We start from the raw sequence: 17,393 nt of genomic DNA, 5'->3' as shown, positions 1-17,393 counted from the left end.
TGATTGGGTTTCTTTGGTTAACCACCCGGAAGCAAGCTTTGTTGCTTTGACAGTGAGAGAAGAACTTCTCAACAAGTTGAAGGCAGAGGTGAAGAAAAAGGCAAGTGCGGTATTATTGAGCAAACTTAATTATTCTGCAGAGAGATTCAGTTATAATTTGACATTAAATAATAAACCAATATTTATTGAAAGGAAATCCTATTACATTTTCTAAAGATATTTATAACCAGAAGTTGATACTTGCAATACATTGACTTTTATGGAACCCTGTATCTCAACGGGATTCTTTGATTTGATAGAGAGACTTTCTTCCCCTAAAAGAGACTCTAACATATTGTTCAGAACCTGAAACTATTACACCTGATAACATAAGGATTTGACAATTTTGTTATAAAACTCTACGGCCTCGAGGCACTTACTGCACAGTTGCAATTCTGGGTAGTTAATGTGATTTTTCCCCCTGTTTCTCCCCATAGTTAATGCATTTTTTTTTCTGTTTCTCACCAAGGGAAAATAAATGTTATTATACAAGGTTTCAGTGGAGCACTCATTCTCTTTCCCACTGATTTATGTCACTTAACAACGTTAATGGAGACTAGGAATTTATTACCTTGGAATTTGACCCTAAGTAGCAAGTTTCAGATTTGTAACTGGTACTCTGAAAAACAGTATTACTATTAAAAAAGGGTAGGGGACAAATAAAATATCACTTTGAAAATATACCTGCGAAAAATTTGTTCCTATTCATGGAATTTGTAAAATATTATTAATTTGCTATAGAAATAAATCTGGTGGTTTCTATTGGATCGGTTTTGCTGTTTTTCTGAAGAGTTACTTTTCTTTTATCCCCTTCTCGTTGTATGCCAGAAACACTGAACAAATTTTGTTGTCAATATTTATTGACTGGAAGGTTTTTGCCCTTTGATAATTTTAAAGTTCAGATAATTTTGCATGAATTTACTCTGGAACCATTATTGAACATCTTGAGAATTTCCGTCTTTGTTCTAAACAAATCACTGGCAGAAGAGAGTCACAATTCAAGTCTGAACATTGATTATTCATGCAATCATTACATTTACCTGATTACATTTATCAGCTCTTCATTGAAAAGGAAATTTATTTTCAATCAATATGTCTCAACTTGTCTAAATATATAACGCATTGGTAGGAGGAGAGTACTCAGGGTTTTTATCCATTCATTACAGGCGACCCATACTTTGCAAGCCACTGTAACAACTCCTTTGGTTCTTTGCATACTGAATCAGTTAAACACAGCGCCCTTCAAGAAAATTCACAGCTGAAGTTCCAAAGTATACCTGTTCCAATAAACATGACATCGTACTGGCCATCTTCTGCGTCCACCCGGTCTACTACAATCTGTGTGAACTGGTAATTCACGTCGGTTTTGACCATTATCGGGCGGTTATTAATAGGAAACACTGGATTGTACATGGCCGGATGACTTCTAGCAAAGGTGATCACGTCATCAGGGAGGTCCTTTGTAGACTCGAACCCACCAAACGTTTTACTGGGACACTGTTTGCAGAAAGAGGATGACATGTTTTGATTAAAATGCAATGTCTAGGATTATAAGTGACATAATAATACATGATTTCAATAGTCTAAGGACATAATGTGATTATTTTTAAAGTTAGGTAACTAATAAACTAAAAATACAAGTTATTTTCAGTTATTGCTTACTTAAATTATTAGTTGTGATAGACAGTGTGTATTTCCTAAATGTATCACTTCTCAGTGGGATTTATTATAATTTCTTATCCAAAGTTATAAATATATATATATATATATAATGAATTCAAAGTACAGGAGAAGTCTGAAGCTTCTATTAGTGTTTCTACCATAGTTTTGTTCCTGTGATAGATGAAGTATTTGACATAAAGAACAGAACATGCTACAAGTGAAGGTAATTAATCATTAGGTTAGAGAAACACAGGGCATGATTTTCTCGGACATGTTAATTTTTTTACTATGGCATCATGCTAAAACAAGTGCTCCTTTCAAACTAAAAGACACTATTCTAGATTGCTTTATTTCTAACCCAACCCTGCAAAAGGAGCGCCAATGACTTTAAGAAATAAAGGACCAGTTTTTAAAGATAAGGACAGGTTTTTGTTCAAAGAGTTTAGCCACCTCCATAGCACAGAAGCTGACCCATAAGCATGGCCATCCTGACCAGGCCAGAAGGGTGCCATTTGTGTACGCGCATGGTCACACCGCGTACAAACATGCCACCTATGGCAATACAGCAGGGAGGAGAGATTGAGACTTCACTGCATCTCTTTTCCGTGCATTTAATTATGCAGGACAAGCCTTCATAGAGTACAAGATCTGCAATCTCTTGCTTTTCATCTTATGCTTAATTTCTGCCATTTAATATAAGGCTTGGGAGACAAAATGTAATTAAGAAAGGTTCCTGATCTTACAAGAAGTTTAGAATGAGAAATCAATTGTCTTTGTTGTTACCTTGAAAAAAATTATTAATAATTCATGAGAGGTGAAATAAATAAACCTGTTTTGAAATGGCAGGATTATATACATGTATATATATATTATATATATATACATATAATATATATATTATATATATTGTTTATACATATACATGCATGCACAAAAGGGCTTAAGAATTTTCTTTTTGTTTTTATTAAGTAAATTATAAAGTCAGTTACTTATAGAATTTCAAATATCTATTTAAAAGCCTAGCAGAGAGTATAAAACATTTTCATGACATGTAAAATTATTCCTGTGCTTCTCTACAACCATGAAAAATAGTCTGCAAAAATTTAGAAATGCCTGGTTGAAAATGGAAGTATGAGATTTATTTTCAGTTTTTGTCTTATAATTTTTGTCTTGTTCTCTAGCCTGGCTGTCCTTTTACTTTCTGGCTAATAATACCTATATCATAGACCTTTCCTTGAAAGTAAAGAAAAGGTTGTTGTACCAACACAATGTTTGCAGTTTCCTTATCATGGTTTCCCCAGCCCTGTCTGAAGGCATGCGATGCTCAGCTGGGCCCTTTGGGATTAACACACTCAGGTGAGTGAAGTTGATTCCCAGAGCGAGGTGTCTTCTCCAACTCCTAGGTCAGACACTGCTTCCAGCCTCCTGTCTCCGACCCTGGTGCTCCCTGCTGACTTAGCTTCCTATGGTATAATAGTGGACGAGAACACAGGCTGTAGAACTAAACCACCCAGACTGAACCCTGGTTCTGTTACTTAACCCCTCAGAGTTCTCACCTGCGAAATGGGAACAAGAATGAGTTTTTGAGGTTATTTACACATTCAGATAAAAAACGTCATGTATTTTTGTAGCTCAGAATAGTAGCACAGTATCTAGGGATTGATTTCATCAGGTTTGTTGACATGAACCCGCAAAGGGTTAGTTTATATTTAGAACATCCTGGCATTAATGAGCCACAGGGATATAAAACTGTCTACCAACCATGAAAAACAGTTTACCATTAAGATATAGGGTAAATGTATTGTTTCTTTTATAAAATCCTTTTGACTTGCTATAATCAAAAAGATAATTGAGTCTTATTTATTTTTCTGAAAGTTTATTTTGTTTTTTTTTGATACAAGATTCATCAGCTAAGATTAATATTTGTAAAATACAAAGTATTTAATGTTTTCAAAAATGGACTGAGCAGTACAGCAACAAGAATACTCAAAGTGTCCTCTAATGAAATAGTTAGAAAAACTAGAATAATTTGCTTGAACTCAACAGAATAAAAAAATACTGAAGTGAAATTAAACCAATGGCTACATTTCAAATGTGAGTTTTTAAAAATAAAATTGTTTACTTAAAAATCTGGAAAAAAAGTCTGCCCAACTTTTTGTTCTTAGCTTGAAGGTACACAGGTTCTGAAGTTGATTCTCCAGTATATTCTTCATCTACTTTAATGATAATATTTTAATTATTAAAAATTTTAATTTTAATTTTTTCCCTCCCACTTAATGTACAAAATGAGCTGTCAAGAGAGGGACTAAGTCCAGCTGGACTCTGTTTCCGCTGTCTCTGAAAGCCATTTCCACCACATCCCATTCAGAAAGAAAGAACGAAGGCCATCCACTCAGTCTTCATTTCTTTTTTTTGCTTTTTTAACTTTTATTTAATAAATATAAATTTCCAAAGTACAGTTTATGGATTACAATGGCTTTTCCCCCCTTTAACTTCCCTCCTACCCACAACCCTCCCATCTCCCGCTCCCTCTCCCATTCCATTCACATCAAGGTTCATTTTCAATTCTCTTTATATACAGAAGATCAATTTAGTATATACTAAGTGAAGAGAAGATTTCAGCAGTTTGCACCCACAAGTCTCCATTTCTGAAAAGTCATGGTATGAGAAAACGGAAGCACTTAACTGAAACGCTGGGATCTGTGAAGTTCCAGGGAATAGCAGAGAACCCTGCTTTTATTTTCACTGATACTCTCGGAATCTTGGTTCTTCATTGTCTTGATTTACTATGTTTATAGCTATATTTTTAAAAATTTAGCTTTGACAGAAAGACATGAACACCTCAGCCACTTACCGTTCCCGGCCTTGGATAGGGGACTCTTCCTTGGAAAGGCACCCACTGGTAGTTGGGGCCGTCCCTGTGAGCGTAGGGACCGAGGAAGACTCTGCGCACATCACTCATGCTGTACATACACACGGCGGAGCCTCTGAAGATGTTACTGAAGAAGAGGCGGAGGACAAAACAGGCGTTCCTTTAGACAACGGCTCGGGAGCTTAACGGTCAGAGAATCATTTCCAACACTCCGCAAGGCTTTTTGGTGCTTTACAAATCATACAGATTTTAACAATATATATGTGAGAACAAATGATGATTTCTCAAAAATAGAGGTCATGGAAGAAACCACCCTTAGAACGCACAGAATCTGTTCATTCATATCACAGACTGTTAATGATCTTCTACAAATGAGTGTTTCACTTTAATATCAAAATATAAACTTTGTTTAAGCAGCAAACATCATTGTAGCCATAAAACTTTTGAACAAGCAACAATGTTTAAGAATTCACAGGATAAGCTGAAACAGGTGCAGCCAATCATGAATGTCAAGCAATGTGTCAGCTTCTATTATCTCTAACTCCCAAAACACCAAACGTGTTAGATGAAGTAACAGAGTTTGATTTTCATCAAGGCACTTAAAATCATCTCTTTCCATCACAGAAAACAGTTTTAAGTTAGTAGCTATTACGCTCAGTGCAAGTGCAGAATTACTGCAATTATTTCTAGCACTTTAAGTAATTGAAATAAACTGGAAGTGTGCCACTGAGCTAGCACAATTTTCCATTTTATTCTACTTATACACACTACACTTTTGAGGAGCATATTTATAAAAAGATGTTAAATAGTTGTGCAGACTTAAATAGGGGATGCTTATCTTTTAACCATTTTTCTTCCCATAGACAATTACATATAAATCAGACCAGAAGGAAAACATGAGCTGCTGGCAGCTTATCACGGGAAACTGCTACCGACAGGCACCGGGAGACTGCAGACTCCATGAGGGAAGGGCCCAGGCCTAACTTCTCCGCGGCTACATCCATTAGATAGTGCACATGGACCTTAACAAACATGCAGGGAATGCAATAATGTTTTCATAGGAGAATCAATAGCAAGTTAGCCCAGATCTGGTGCACCACAGCTTGTCATGCAGAGTTTACACGAAGCTTCTCTTTGCCAATGTTACTCATTTTGCTTCTCTACTGATGGAACAGCTAACAGTCATCAGGGAAAACCTGCATGAACGTGATTTATAGCTGTTAACCTCACACTAAACTACTGAAGAATACGTGGACAATGAAAACGTAAGCTTGTTTTGGTGTTAGAAATGTTGAAAGCCATGGCTGTGGTTTTCATCATACTCATTTTCATGAGCCCTCTGAAGATCTCGCATGCAAACATCCACTCGGCGGAGTGGAGAGGTGCAATGACCTTCAGCCAGGGACAGCCAACGTGGAGTTCACAGACCAACGACATGGGCAGTGACTCGACACAAAGACAGATTTCCAGGCCCTGTCCCGTTCTTGTTGAACCAGAGACTCTGGGGCAGGGTCCAGCCATTTGAATGTTAACGTGGCCTCTGGTCACTCGCAGGTACGCTCCAGCCCGAGACCCACTGGGCTGAGGACAGAGGCAGCAGAAGGAATCGATGAGTGTTTAATTTAAGCCTCCTCCATTATTTTCTTTGGTATTCTCTTTATTTTTATATCAAAGGGGAAAATATTCATGCATGGGAAATTGCATACAGTTTTGGTAATATGTCTTAATTTGCATATGTTAATTTTTAACTAAAGTAAAATGTCCAAGTAATTTGTTATGACTTAATATTTACAGAATAATGTAGGGTTGGGCTTTGCAGTTAATCTTTCCCTTTATGCTACCATGGTCACTTTGTGGTTCTCTTTCTCATTTTGTATTTTAAATGATTTTTTAAAACATTTTGTCTGTTTGTCAATTTGTATCCTTATTCACATAGTATGCAAAAGTGTGTGTGTGTTCCTGTCAACAAATTCAGGTAATGTGAACTCTACACTGAACGTAAGGATAAGTGCAACATTGTGCATCAAAGAACACAGGCTTTGGCCAGCTCTGCAGCTCACTAGGCTAATCCTCTGCCTGCAGTGCCGGCATCCTGGGTTCTAGTCCCAGTCGGGGCGCTGGTTCTGTCCCGGTTGCTCCTCTTCCAGTCCAGCTCTCTGCTGTGGCCCGGGAAGGCAGTGGAGGATGGCCCAAGTGCTTGGGCCCTGCACCCGCATGGGAGACCAGGAGGAAGCACCTGGCTCCTGCCTTCGGATCGGCGCAGCGCCAGCCGTGGCGGCCATTTGGGGGGTGAACCAACGGAAGGAAGACCTTTCTCTCTGGCTCTCTCTCACTAACTCTGCCTGTTTAAAAAAAAAAAAACAAAAAAACAAAAAACAACAACAAAAAAACAAAAACAAAAAAAACAGGCTTATCCTCAGTGAGCAGTTAGTGCTCAAGGGTTTTTGATGTAGGTTTTAGAATGGTTATTTCAAAAATCTTGATTACAAGGCAGCCAGTAAAGATCTAAGTGGAGTCTGAATTAAAAATAAGCAATTAGATGAAAAAAAAGAGAATGTGTTTACTGATTTAAGAAGCTTTACAATGTTTATACTTTAAGCTTACTGGATGGTTAATGACTTTGTAAAGTAGCTAAAAGTAATTCACTATTTTTTTTCCCGAAAATAATTTAGTATTTCATTTGTGAACAATCAGCTTTCCCTAAACCTGTAAATTCCTACTTGAATTCCAGAGGCCTGTGCGGGAAAGAGCAGCAGAGGCCGTGTGTGGAGCGGGAGTGGGAGGCCATGGCTGCACTGGCTTTCCTACGTGCACTTTCTCCCCAGAGCCTCTCCGTTTGCTCAGGAGATAACTTTCTGTGGATTTCTAGGCCCCACTGATCCGAGGGACCCAGAGACAGAACAGAAGGAGAATTGTTTTAGTTACATACATAACAGCTTCTAAATTCAGTTTCCTCATTCTGGCTTGTAGCATTATGCACTCTCACTGAAATTCACGTTTCCATTTTCACGAGTATAATATTGTACATTTCATTGAAATGTTTTAAGACAAAGCTCTACGTAGGGTATGACAAATTTTTCAAGGCTGTGATTCTATATAGAGTGAGGACATTTCTGTTAAAATTTATTCTTAAACACAATAACTTCTTAGGTCACAACTCACTTCAGTCGCACTAGAATAGACTAAAGCTCCAAGGTCAAATGAACCTTGATCTTTCAGGAATATGCATTCACGGATTCCAGACACGTCAAGGCACAGAAAGCACATGGGGTTTCTAGATCAAAAGTCCATTACCTGGAAGTTGTAAACACGCCATAGACAATGGGATTCTTAGGGTCTTTAGAGTTCATTAGGAACACATCCTCTGTTAGAAAACAAAATTGGGGAAAGTTGCATTTTTCGTGCTTATGACAAAGTCTCAGCAAATGTGCTGTGTAGCAGACCCGCCAGCTACTTACGCAGTTCATCAAAGTGAGTGTCGATGCCGTTGGGCCCTGGCACTGAGCAGATGAGCCTGGCTTTGAGGAAGGTCGTCCACTTGTTCACCAGGCTCCTATGTCCCCCAAAGTCGTTCTGGAAGAGAGAAAGCCAGTGTAAGCCCTGAGCACGCAGATATTCCAGATACGTCTCTTTTCTCTCTCCCTCGGGATGGATCCAGATACCATTTCTCATTCCCCCCCACCCTTTTTTGGAAACAAAAGAAAGGTTTATTTACAACTATAGAAATCCCCAATTTCTCATTTTCCAAAAGTCCCACAGCCATGTTGAATGACTGGATAGAAGTAACTATGATTTATTATATTGTTGGTCACATTGGCTCAGCTCTTATTCAAGGAATTATTCACAATAAATGTAGGTTAACATCAAAAAGCAAATTTTCAGCATATGAGGTAGTAAATATATTAATTTACTCAACTTTGCCATCTCACAATAATATTTCCAATCATCTTGTTGTATATAATAAGTGCAAGGATAATTCAATACATCAAAGGAAAATATTTATTGTGATACACAAAACTTTGAAATCTACACATAGTGCTTTTAAATTTTTTTAGATTTCTATAAAGGAAGCAAATTGCGTGTATTTCATATATACAGTTTTCAGAACATAATGATCTTCCCACACGACCCTCCTTCCCTCATTCACACCCTCTCTCCTAACTTCTTTATTATTTTTCTTTTAACTTTTGCAATGACATCCTTCCAATTTATAATCACAAGCTTAACCTCCCACTAAATAAAGAATTCAACAAGGAGTAAGTAGAACAACCCCCGTTCCTCAGGAGTATAGACAAGGACTATAAGCAGTCAATTATTGTTCACAGTGCTTTAATAATATGCATTTCCATTAACTTTTTGAAATGCTGTCATATATAGAATTTCTACTTGCCAGCTAAAAATAATTTTTAAGAAGTCACTTCACTTTAGTGAACACTTACTACTCTTGTTTTTTTAGTGTGAGTCTCTCTCTCCTACCTATTATTCCCACACCTGTTCACAGCCAGTACTTATACAGCAGGCATTCAACGAGCACTTACTGAATGGATGATTCATACATTCCTTATCATCTATACTGAAAAGCATCAAACATTTTATAAGCTTAAAGTGTTGAAAGCAATTTATACTTTATAAATAGCATGTTGAAAAAATATTTGCATGTTTAATAAGGAAATTCATTCCAGAGAAAATATTTTGAACGTGTCTCTTCACTACAAAAAATGAAACAAACATAAAACTCACAAAATCAAACTCATAGTTTTAACCTAAATATTGCCATAAATTCTATAAGGTATGTATATGTTTACTAGCAACTCAGTCTTTTAAAATAATATTTATGTGTATATAAATTAGAATACTGATTTGTATTTATTTATATAACTTTAGAGTAAATTCTTATAATATAATAAGATTTTTTAACCCTTGTAAGTAGTGGTAACTATTTTAAATATAATTTCCACTTGGTAGAGAAAAGAGTCTCATCTATTTCACATATTATTTGTATGGTTTCTAGATAGCTAATTTTTAAGTTTTTCATTAATAATTAGATCATGATTGAGATAAGAAGATGCCACAAAAAGAACACACATTAACATTTCAAGATAGTTTCTTAAAAAGAACGATTATGTCTTAAAGTACGTCTTGAGTCTGCCTTTGCGACTTCGGTTAGCTGGAAGGGGCTTTAATCAGGAGTCAGTTGGCTCTATTTATTCCTCTTGAGTGCGTGCTGCCCTAGCCACTGTGACGGGGAAAGAGCAGTACTGTCGATGGTCTTCGCACTGGTGACACAAACGAATCCAAAAGCACTCATCAAGAAAGTCTTATTCTGTGCATCTTATATCATCATGCAGTATCACATTTTTTTTTTTTTGACAGGCAGAGTGGACAGTGAGAGAGAGAGAGACAGAGAGAAAGGTCTTCCTTTGCAGTTGGTTCACCCTCCAATGGCCGCCGTGGCCGGCGCACCGCACTGATCCGATGGCAGGAGCCAGGTGCTTCTCCTGGTCTCCCATGGGGTGCAGGGCCCAAGCACTTGGGCCATCCTCCACTGCGCTCCCGGGCCACAGCAGAGAGCTGGCCTGGAAGAGGGGCAACCGGGACAGAATCCGGAGCCCCGACTGGGACTAGAACCCGGTGTGCCATCGCCGCAAGGTGGAGGATTAGCCTAGTGAGCCGCGGCGCCGGCCAATGCAGTATCACATCTGACGTGCCACATAATGAATGGAATTCCTCAGGCAGTCGAAGCTTGGAGCTTCAAGACGATGTGGACATGTACAGAGGCTGTTGTAATCAATTTACAAAAATGTACTTTGATATTTTCTCTCTGAAATTAATGCTTGTTTTCTAAGAAATATTCATTCACAGATTACAAGAAACAACACCACGCCTGAAAATACCAAAGAGCATACTTTCCTAGGTAACTGAAAAGGTTTTGCTTCTCTAGAATGTCACACCAGGATCATTTAATGGACCTGGGAAGTCATCTGGTTCCCCTGCGACCTCCACCTGAAGCTTGGCGATGAAGACTCACTCGAGAGCAACTGTGACGCGTTTCCCGCCACACTGTGTCATGTACACACGTGCTGTGATTACTCAGGCCCTGGCCACATCTGTCATCGTACTTGCCCACGGGTGGAAAAGGGGCAAATGAACCATGAGTGGACAATGACATCCCCTGCTTCCTTCTTGGTGCCTCACCTTGCATATCTGACCTATTCTTGCGTGAGTGGCTTTTCCAGAGTGTTCTCCGTCTATGGCATTTTCACGGAAGAAGAAGTACACTTTGTCATCTTCGGGGTTGTCACTCTCTGGGATGAGGTGAGCGCTAATGAACCTCGGATCTGGGAGACAAATGACAGCACACTCATTACACTGATTCACACTTTGCTACGTAGCACCATTAATAGCAGTCCACTCTCGCTTTTGTCTTACCTCTTATTTGAGCTATTTTTAGAAACAAATCTTTCCTTAGTTCACTTTTTCAGTTCATGTGAACTATTCTTTATGCATTTTAAAGTATGCTACAAATCACTTTAAATGTCCAGAAAAATCCACGTATTTGGTTTGGAAGGTTGTGAGTAGGTGCAGGAATTCTCATGGGATCACATATTGCAAAGGCATTAGTGGATATTAAAACATTTTGCAAACTGCAAGGACTATCAGATATTATTTATTGCCATCACCATTGTTATTCTTCCTATCAGCCATAAAATTATGTGAATCAAACTCGCCATCAGAAGTGCAAGTCCTCTCCTGTGTTCCCTCTCCGTAAATGCCAGCGTCTCTGTGCTGGGAGCGCAGGCCCAGAGCCCTGGAGTCCCCCTGGAGCTCCCTCCCCTTCACCCGCCACGTCTGGTCCATCAACTTGTCCACCGTTCAGCCCCACTTCTGACCCCGCCCTGCACTGTCACCTTCTTAGGCCATGGTGCTTGCCCGGATCCTCGCCTTCCCTTCCTAAGTAGCTCCTGTTCTCACCTTTCAACCTCCGTCAACCAGAATGAAGCCCCGAGATGCCCCTCCACGCCACCCTCTTTCCAACTCACAATACTCAACTGTAACCCCTTCCAACAACCAGAGCCATCCATGATGGAGTCCCTGCTCTCTCTCCTGCCTTTTCCCCACCTACCCTTCCTTCTCCAACATCCACCAGGCCACAAAGACCGACTCCCTGCCTGGCCTTCCAACACACTGCTCAGTCTTGCCTCCTGAGTAACTTTCTGCCCTTGTATGGCCTTACTGCTGGAGTCTGGCTTCTATATCAAGTCTTCACTCAAATACGACCTACTCACAGAGATCGGTTGACTTCCCTACGTGAAGCAGTGACATCTCAGCTGCTGCTCACTCCCTACTTCTTCCATGCATTGCCTTCTTTCTTAACACCATTCAATGCCTGATGTGATCTCCCCCTCCCCATTTCATCTTCATCTTCCGCCCTCCTAACCCCAGTGGAATATAAGCTCAATGAGGACAAGGACTTCTGTGTATTTTATACAGAATGGAAACTAGCAATGTTTCAAATTTCCACTAAAAAATGCTGCTGCGAATACCTGAGTTGGTATGGCTGTGGCTTATACAAGCTCTATAAAAATGTCATAGTTTTATGGCTTTAACATGCTTAAAACTGAGTTTATCTCACGAAAAGCACTTAGGACATCGCAGACATTTACATTCTTACAGTAATCTACCTTTACTCCCACAGTGAATTACGTTATCGAGGCAACATTGCAATACATACACACGGGTCAGCATCAGTCTTGAGAGACCAGGAAAGAGATCAGAACCCTGAAACTGGTTTTATCCATATCCAATCCAAGTTATTTAGTCCTGAACTTTACACCTGTGAGTAATCATCATTATCATGTGTTCTATGCTTGTAACCTTCCTTTAACATTTGCTCTGGGACCAGGCACTTAGTGCATTTCACAGGGCTGCAGGCAAATTATACAGACTCTGTAGGTAATGTGAAACATATGAAATATTACCTATTCAAATTGAAAGCTCAGTGTGGCAGTGAACAAGAGCAGGAGAGTAATAACGACAGCACAGAATCACGTAGCCCTAGGGTTTTTTAAAAGATACATCAAATAATACATTCGTAATTGTTTGCAAAGCTTATACTTGTTTAAATGCATCAATTATTTACATATACGTGTTTGTCTCATGAGCAACGATGAGCAGAATAAATAACGTGACATGGGATTTGGGTTTCTTGTCACAAACCAGCATTACAACAACACTGATGTCTGGCTCCTAGCAATGTGTCCGGGTGCACCTGCGTGTGTGCACAAACATCACGGGGCTGCACGCTCAGTCACTCACAACTTTCACGACCCTTGGCAAGACTCTCACTTCTCACTTCAGATGCCTAGGTTTCAGCTTGGGTTTGTTTCAAGTTGAGTTATTTTAAACTGGGTTCTATTCACCTCGTCTGTCAAAATAATTCACACAAAAACAAATATTCTAAGGTTAAGGCATATGAAACAACTTTGTAAAATGTTAACAGATGAACACATTTCATTACTGTTATTTATGTATTATCATTATGATGATAGTGACAGGAAGCCTGTATCATATGCTATACTTGGGACTCTCATTATATCAAGCCACAGAGTAGAAATAAAATATCACGCATTCTTCTCTTTTAAACCAGGAGCAATGGAGGGAAATGTTGGTCCAATGTTACCTCCTAAATCAGCGCAGGTATTCCTACACATATTTGAATAACTTAAAGAATTTCAAATAATCAAGTCCAACTTCTTTTAAATTATTTATTTGAGAGAGAGAGGGAAATAGAGAGAGGTTCCATCTGTCAGTTCACTCCTCGAATGCCCACGATGGCCAAGTTTGGCTGATGGCTGGAGCCAGGAACCAGGAATTCAATCCTGATCTCCCACACGGTAGCAGGCCCCGATTCCTTGAGCATCTGTCACCTTTGCCTCCCAGGGTCAGCATCAGCAGGAAGCTGGAATCAGGAGCTGCACAGACTTCACACTCAGGCCCTGAGATGTGGCTCAGGCACCTTCACCAAAGTGCTAACTGCCGGGCCAAACACAAGCTCCGCCCCATCCCAATCTCTTTTTATTAGATTACAGCTGTAGACAAGACACTGAAGAGGAAACAAACACTACTTCTTCCTTGTTCTTAGAAAACTACAGTCAAGCAAAGCAACGTTAGAAGCACAAAACTGACAACAAAGCGACATGCTGGCTGTGTAGATGCTGATGGCCCCTAAACTGGCATTTGGGCACCAGAGAAGGTACCATTGCGCATCTTGTTTCCAAGACATTGGAAGATCATTATTATCTTACAAATGCAGGCCTGAGTGGGAAATACTTCCAGCACGTTATCAGGTACATTCCTTGTCAAGAGGACCTCACTCTACTCTCCCTCTTCATTTACAGCAGGCATGGAGCGTTCCACAGGTAGATTAATATTCTGGCCCACTCTTGGATGTAGCCCCAAAGGAATCATCCACATGAAAGGAAACCACACTTGTTGAAGTCGAGAAAGAACATCAAAGAAAAACGGCAATTTAATGTAAGTTGTCCTCAAGCAGCTTAAGTTATATCTTAGATTTGGAAAAGCATTTGTTCCCATTTCAAAATACCATATCCATCTAGGAAGGGACTTCAAAAATTTTGTGGAAAAGCCATATTACAAAAAATCTATGCATTAATTTTAGAACTTTTCCAATCAAAATAAACTTGCCTTCTAAATCTATTTTTCCATGAACTTTTTGAAATCTCCTCATATTTTAGTTGCTGAGAATTTAAAAGGATTTATTCTTTTCCAAATATTTCATATTTACAAGACATTCTCTTGGGTCACAAACTCTGCTTAACTTGTGTTTTCCACCTCTTCAATCTCCCAGACTTTGCCTTCCTTTCCTTCTTGTATTTTGTCTGCTTACAACTCTCTCTGCCTCTCTCATTCTCTCAGTCTCCTCATTTTTCAAGCCCTTCTTTACCCAACCCCATCATTCTAATCAGTCTCTCTCTCTTCCCTACCATCTTAGAGCCTCTTGGCTTCCTGGAGCCCCACTGCACCTGCACCTGCCTTTGGAAACCCCAGAGCTTTCCCTACCCCCTCCCCTTAAGCAAGCTGAAGAAAACCATATAATCATAGTAAATGGATCTGCTACAGATTCAAGCTGTTTTTCCTAAACAAGAATCCGTGTTGCCAAGGAGTATTGCAAATTAGCTTTTGGTGACTCACTATAGATTTGTTATCGGCAACTGTTTACAACCATCCTGATTTTTCTCAAGCCAGTGAATGCGCTATGTCTCACTTTGCTCTCCAGAGTTCGTTCTGCTAGTTCCTGCACTGTTGAGAGGACCGACATTTGGGAACTGTTCTCTCCTGTTCCACCCCTCCCACCTCCAATTTCTCTTTTCTTCCTTTCTGGGGAAGAAAGTTCTCTCCTCATTTCTGCATCTCAAGCCTGAGTCTACATGCACTCAGCATTCAAGTGACTTTCTCCTATTTTACGTGAACTCACTCATCATTTATTTTTCACTTAGCATCTATTTGCTAAGCTCTCAGTCTACACTCTGGGTTGTGAGAGATTGGGGGATGTCATCACGGTGAAACCTTTTCTATCCACAGGGTTTCTATCTGCAAGGGAATTCCCACAACAAAAGGGGTCAGTTATTAAGTTGTACAAAAAGGCCAAAAATAAGAATTTGGAAAGAATGAAGTGGCAAATACAGGGGACATTCAATCTCATCTTGAAGGAATTAGTGTACTCTTTCCACAGAAAATTTGATGTTTACTTTAACATATCAAGAATAACCAGGAGCGTCTTAGGTAGACATGGGCACAATCACAGGAACAGCACAGCGAAAGCCTTGCACACGGAGGTTGGTCAGAAAGTTTAATTTTTTTTTTTATTTTTTGACAGGCAGAGTGGACAGTGAGAGAGAAAGACAGAGAGAAAGGTCTTCCTTTGCAGTTGGTTCACCCTCCAATGGCCGCCGTGGCCGGCACACCGCGCTGATCCGATGGCAGGAGCCAGGAGCCAGGTGCTTCTCCTGGTCTCCCATGGGGTGCAGGGCCCAAGCACTTGGGCCATCCTCCACTGCACTCCCTGGCCACAGCAGAGGGCTGGCCTGGAAGAGGGGCAACAGGGACAGAATCCGGCGCCCCGACCGGGACTAGAACCCGGTGTGCCGGCGCCGCAAGGCAGAGGATTAGCCTAGTGAGCCGCGGTGCCGGCTGGTCAGAAAGTTTAACAGAGACCACAAGGGGAAGGAAGTCATATGCAGTTGCATGTAGGCTCTCTCTCTCTCTCTTTAAAGACTTATTTATTTATTTGAGAGGTAGCGTTACAGACAGAGAAAGGGAGAGACAGAGAGAGAGGTCTTCCATCCACTGCCTCATTCCCCAAATGGCTGCAACGACTGGAGCTGGGCCAATCTGAGACCAGGAACCAGGAGCTTCTTCCAGGTTTCCCACGCAGGTGCAGGGACCCAAGCCTTAGGCCATCTTCTGCTGCTTTCCCAGATGCATTATCAGGGAGCTGGATCAGAAGAGGAGCAGTTGGGACTTGAACCTGCACCCATATGAAATGCCAGCATCGCAGGTAGAGGCTTAACCTGCTATGCCACAGTGCACGTATGTCTTTAAGGCTATGGGGGCAGCCACTGAAGTGTTTTAAACCTGATATTGATGTTTCCGGGTCTTATTTTATGAAGATAACTCTACTGCAGAGGGGAACAAAGGAAAACAAGGTGGAGCAGGAACAAAGGCAGTGCCTCCTGGGGCACCTGCATCCTGCCTGCTTTGAGTCCCAGCTCTGCTCCTAACTCCACCTTCCTGATGGCTCAAGCAACTGAGTCCCCACCACGCGTGTGGAGACCCGGATCCAGTTCCCAGTTTCCAGCTTCACCCTGGCCCCACCCTGACTGAGGTGGACAGTGAGCCAGCAGGTGCAAGATCTTTTTTCTCTGATTCTGCCTTGCAAGCAAATAAAAGGAAATAAATGAAAATTTAAAAAAATGCAAAGAATGCAGCAAGGATACAGGAAGCTTGGTGGCTTTCACAGAAACGTGAGTGAGACGTGACGGGGCCCTCCGCCTGCTTGGGGCTGTGGAGTGCGGCGGAAGAGGACACACACAAGGACCACTGGGAAGTAGAACTCAGGAGCTGTGTTCTTGGATGGGAGTTCGACTATAAATAACAGTGAGAGAGCGAGAAGAAGAGGAACTCATCTCAATCACTGGCTCGAGAAGAAGCGTTTCCAGAGACAAGGGGCGGTAAGGCAGTGAGACTGGGGCAGGGGGCGATGGAGAGGAGAAGGAGGATCAGCTCCGTTCAGTGCATCTCTAGAGTGGGGGGCCGTGGCGGCTTCCCACGGGTCATGGGCAAAGCCCTCAGCAGAGAAATGTGGATTGAAGTTGAAGGCCTTGAAGTTGAGCCAGTGCAGTGATCAGGAAGAAAAGAATAACAAGAAAGAGAATAGACTCCAGTGCCTTGAGAAAAGCAACAAAACACAGAAATCCAGCGAGCACCCTGCCAGAAGGAGGACAGTACCTCTTCCCCCTTTTCAATCTTGTCCTTTTTAGTGACTCTTTCTGTGTCAAATACTTATTTTTAAAACGTTTTTATCCTGAGAAATGGCAACAAAAACCTTCAACTATCATGCCACCCTGTAGAACCTTGGGACGTCTTGGATCCATTAAGCCACTGGACCACAAGGTTTAGCATTTGCTCTCTCAACTTCTGCTGTGTAGTGTTTGAATGTTTCACTGCTATCCAGTTGATAATCAGCAGAAACTATCAAGCCGTAAAGTAGAATTTGATACTCACCCTGCTTTGCCTTGAG

At 40.8% G+C, this 17,393-nt stretch overlaps 1 protein-coding gene across 2 annotated transcripts in view; it reads right to left on the bottom strand.

The window, feature by feature from the left end:
* The window catches only part of SEMA3A (semaphorin 3A), a 488,303-nt gene that overhangs the window by 36,404 nt on the left and 434,506 nt on the right, over positions 1 to 17,393 (bottom strand). For both annotated transcript variants that reach the window (XM_051853017.3, XM_051853018.3), the window contains exons 9-13: positions 10,769 to 10,911; positions 8,032 to 8,146; positions 7,868 to 7,937; positions 4,556 to 4,700; positions 1,317 to 1,536 (exon numbers count right to left, since the gene is read on the bottom strand). In XM_051853017.3, coding sequence (XP_051708977.3) covers positions 1,317 to 1,536; positions 4,556 to 4,700; positions 7,868 to 7,937; positions 8,032 to 8,146; positions 10,769 to 10,911 — 693 coding nt within the window. The remainder of the gene's footprint in view (positions 1 to 1,316; positions 1,537 to 4,555; positions 4,701 to 7,867; positions 7,938 to 8,031; positions 8,147 to 10,768; positions 10,912 to 17,393) is intronic.

Source organism: Oryctolagus cuniculus, chromosome 16 (assembly GCF_051225735.1).
Source record: "Oryctolagus cuniculus isolate XC-2025 breed Fujian yellow rabbit chromosome 16, ASM5122573v1, whole genome shotgun sequence".
Taxonomy (NCBI): domain Eukaryota; kingdom Metazoa; phylum Chordata; class Mammalia; order Lagomorpha; family Leporidae; genus Oryctolagus; species Oryctolagus cuniculus.
The sequence above is the reverse complement of the archived record's forward strand: the minus strand, read 5'-3'. Positions and strand labels throughout refer to the sequence as shown.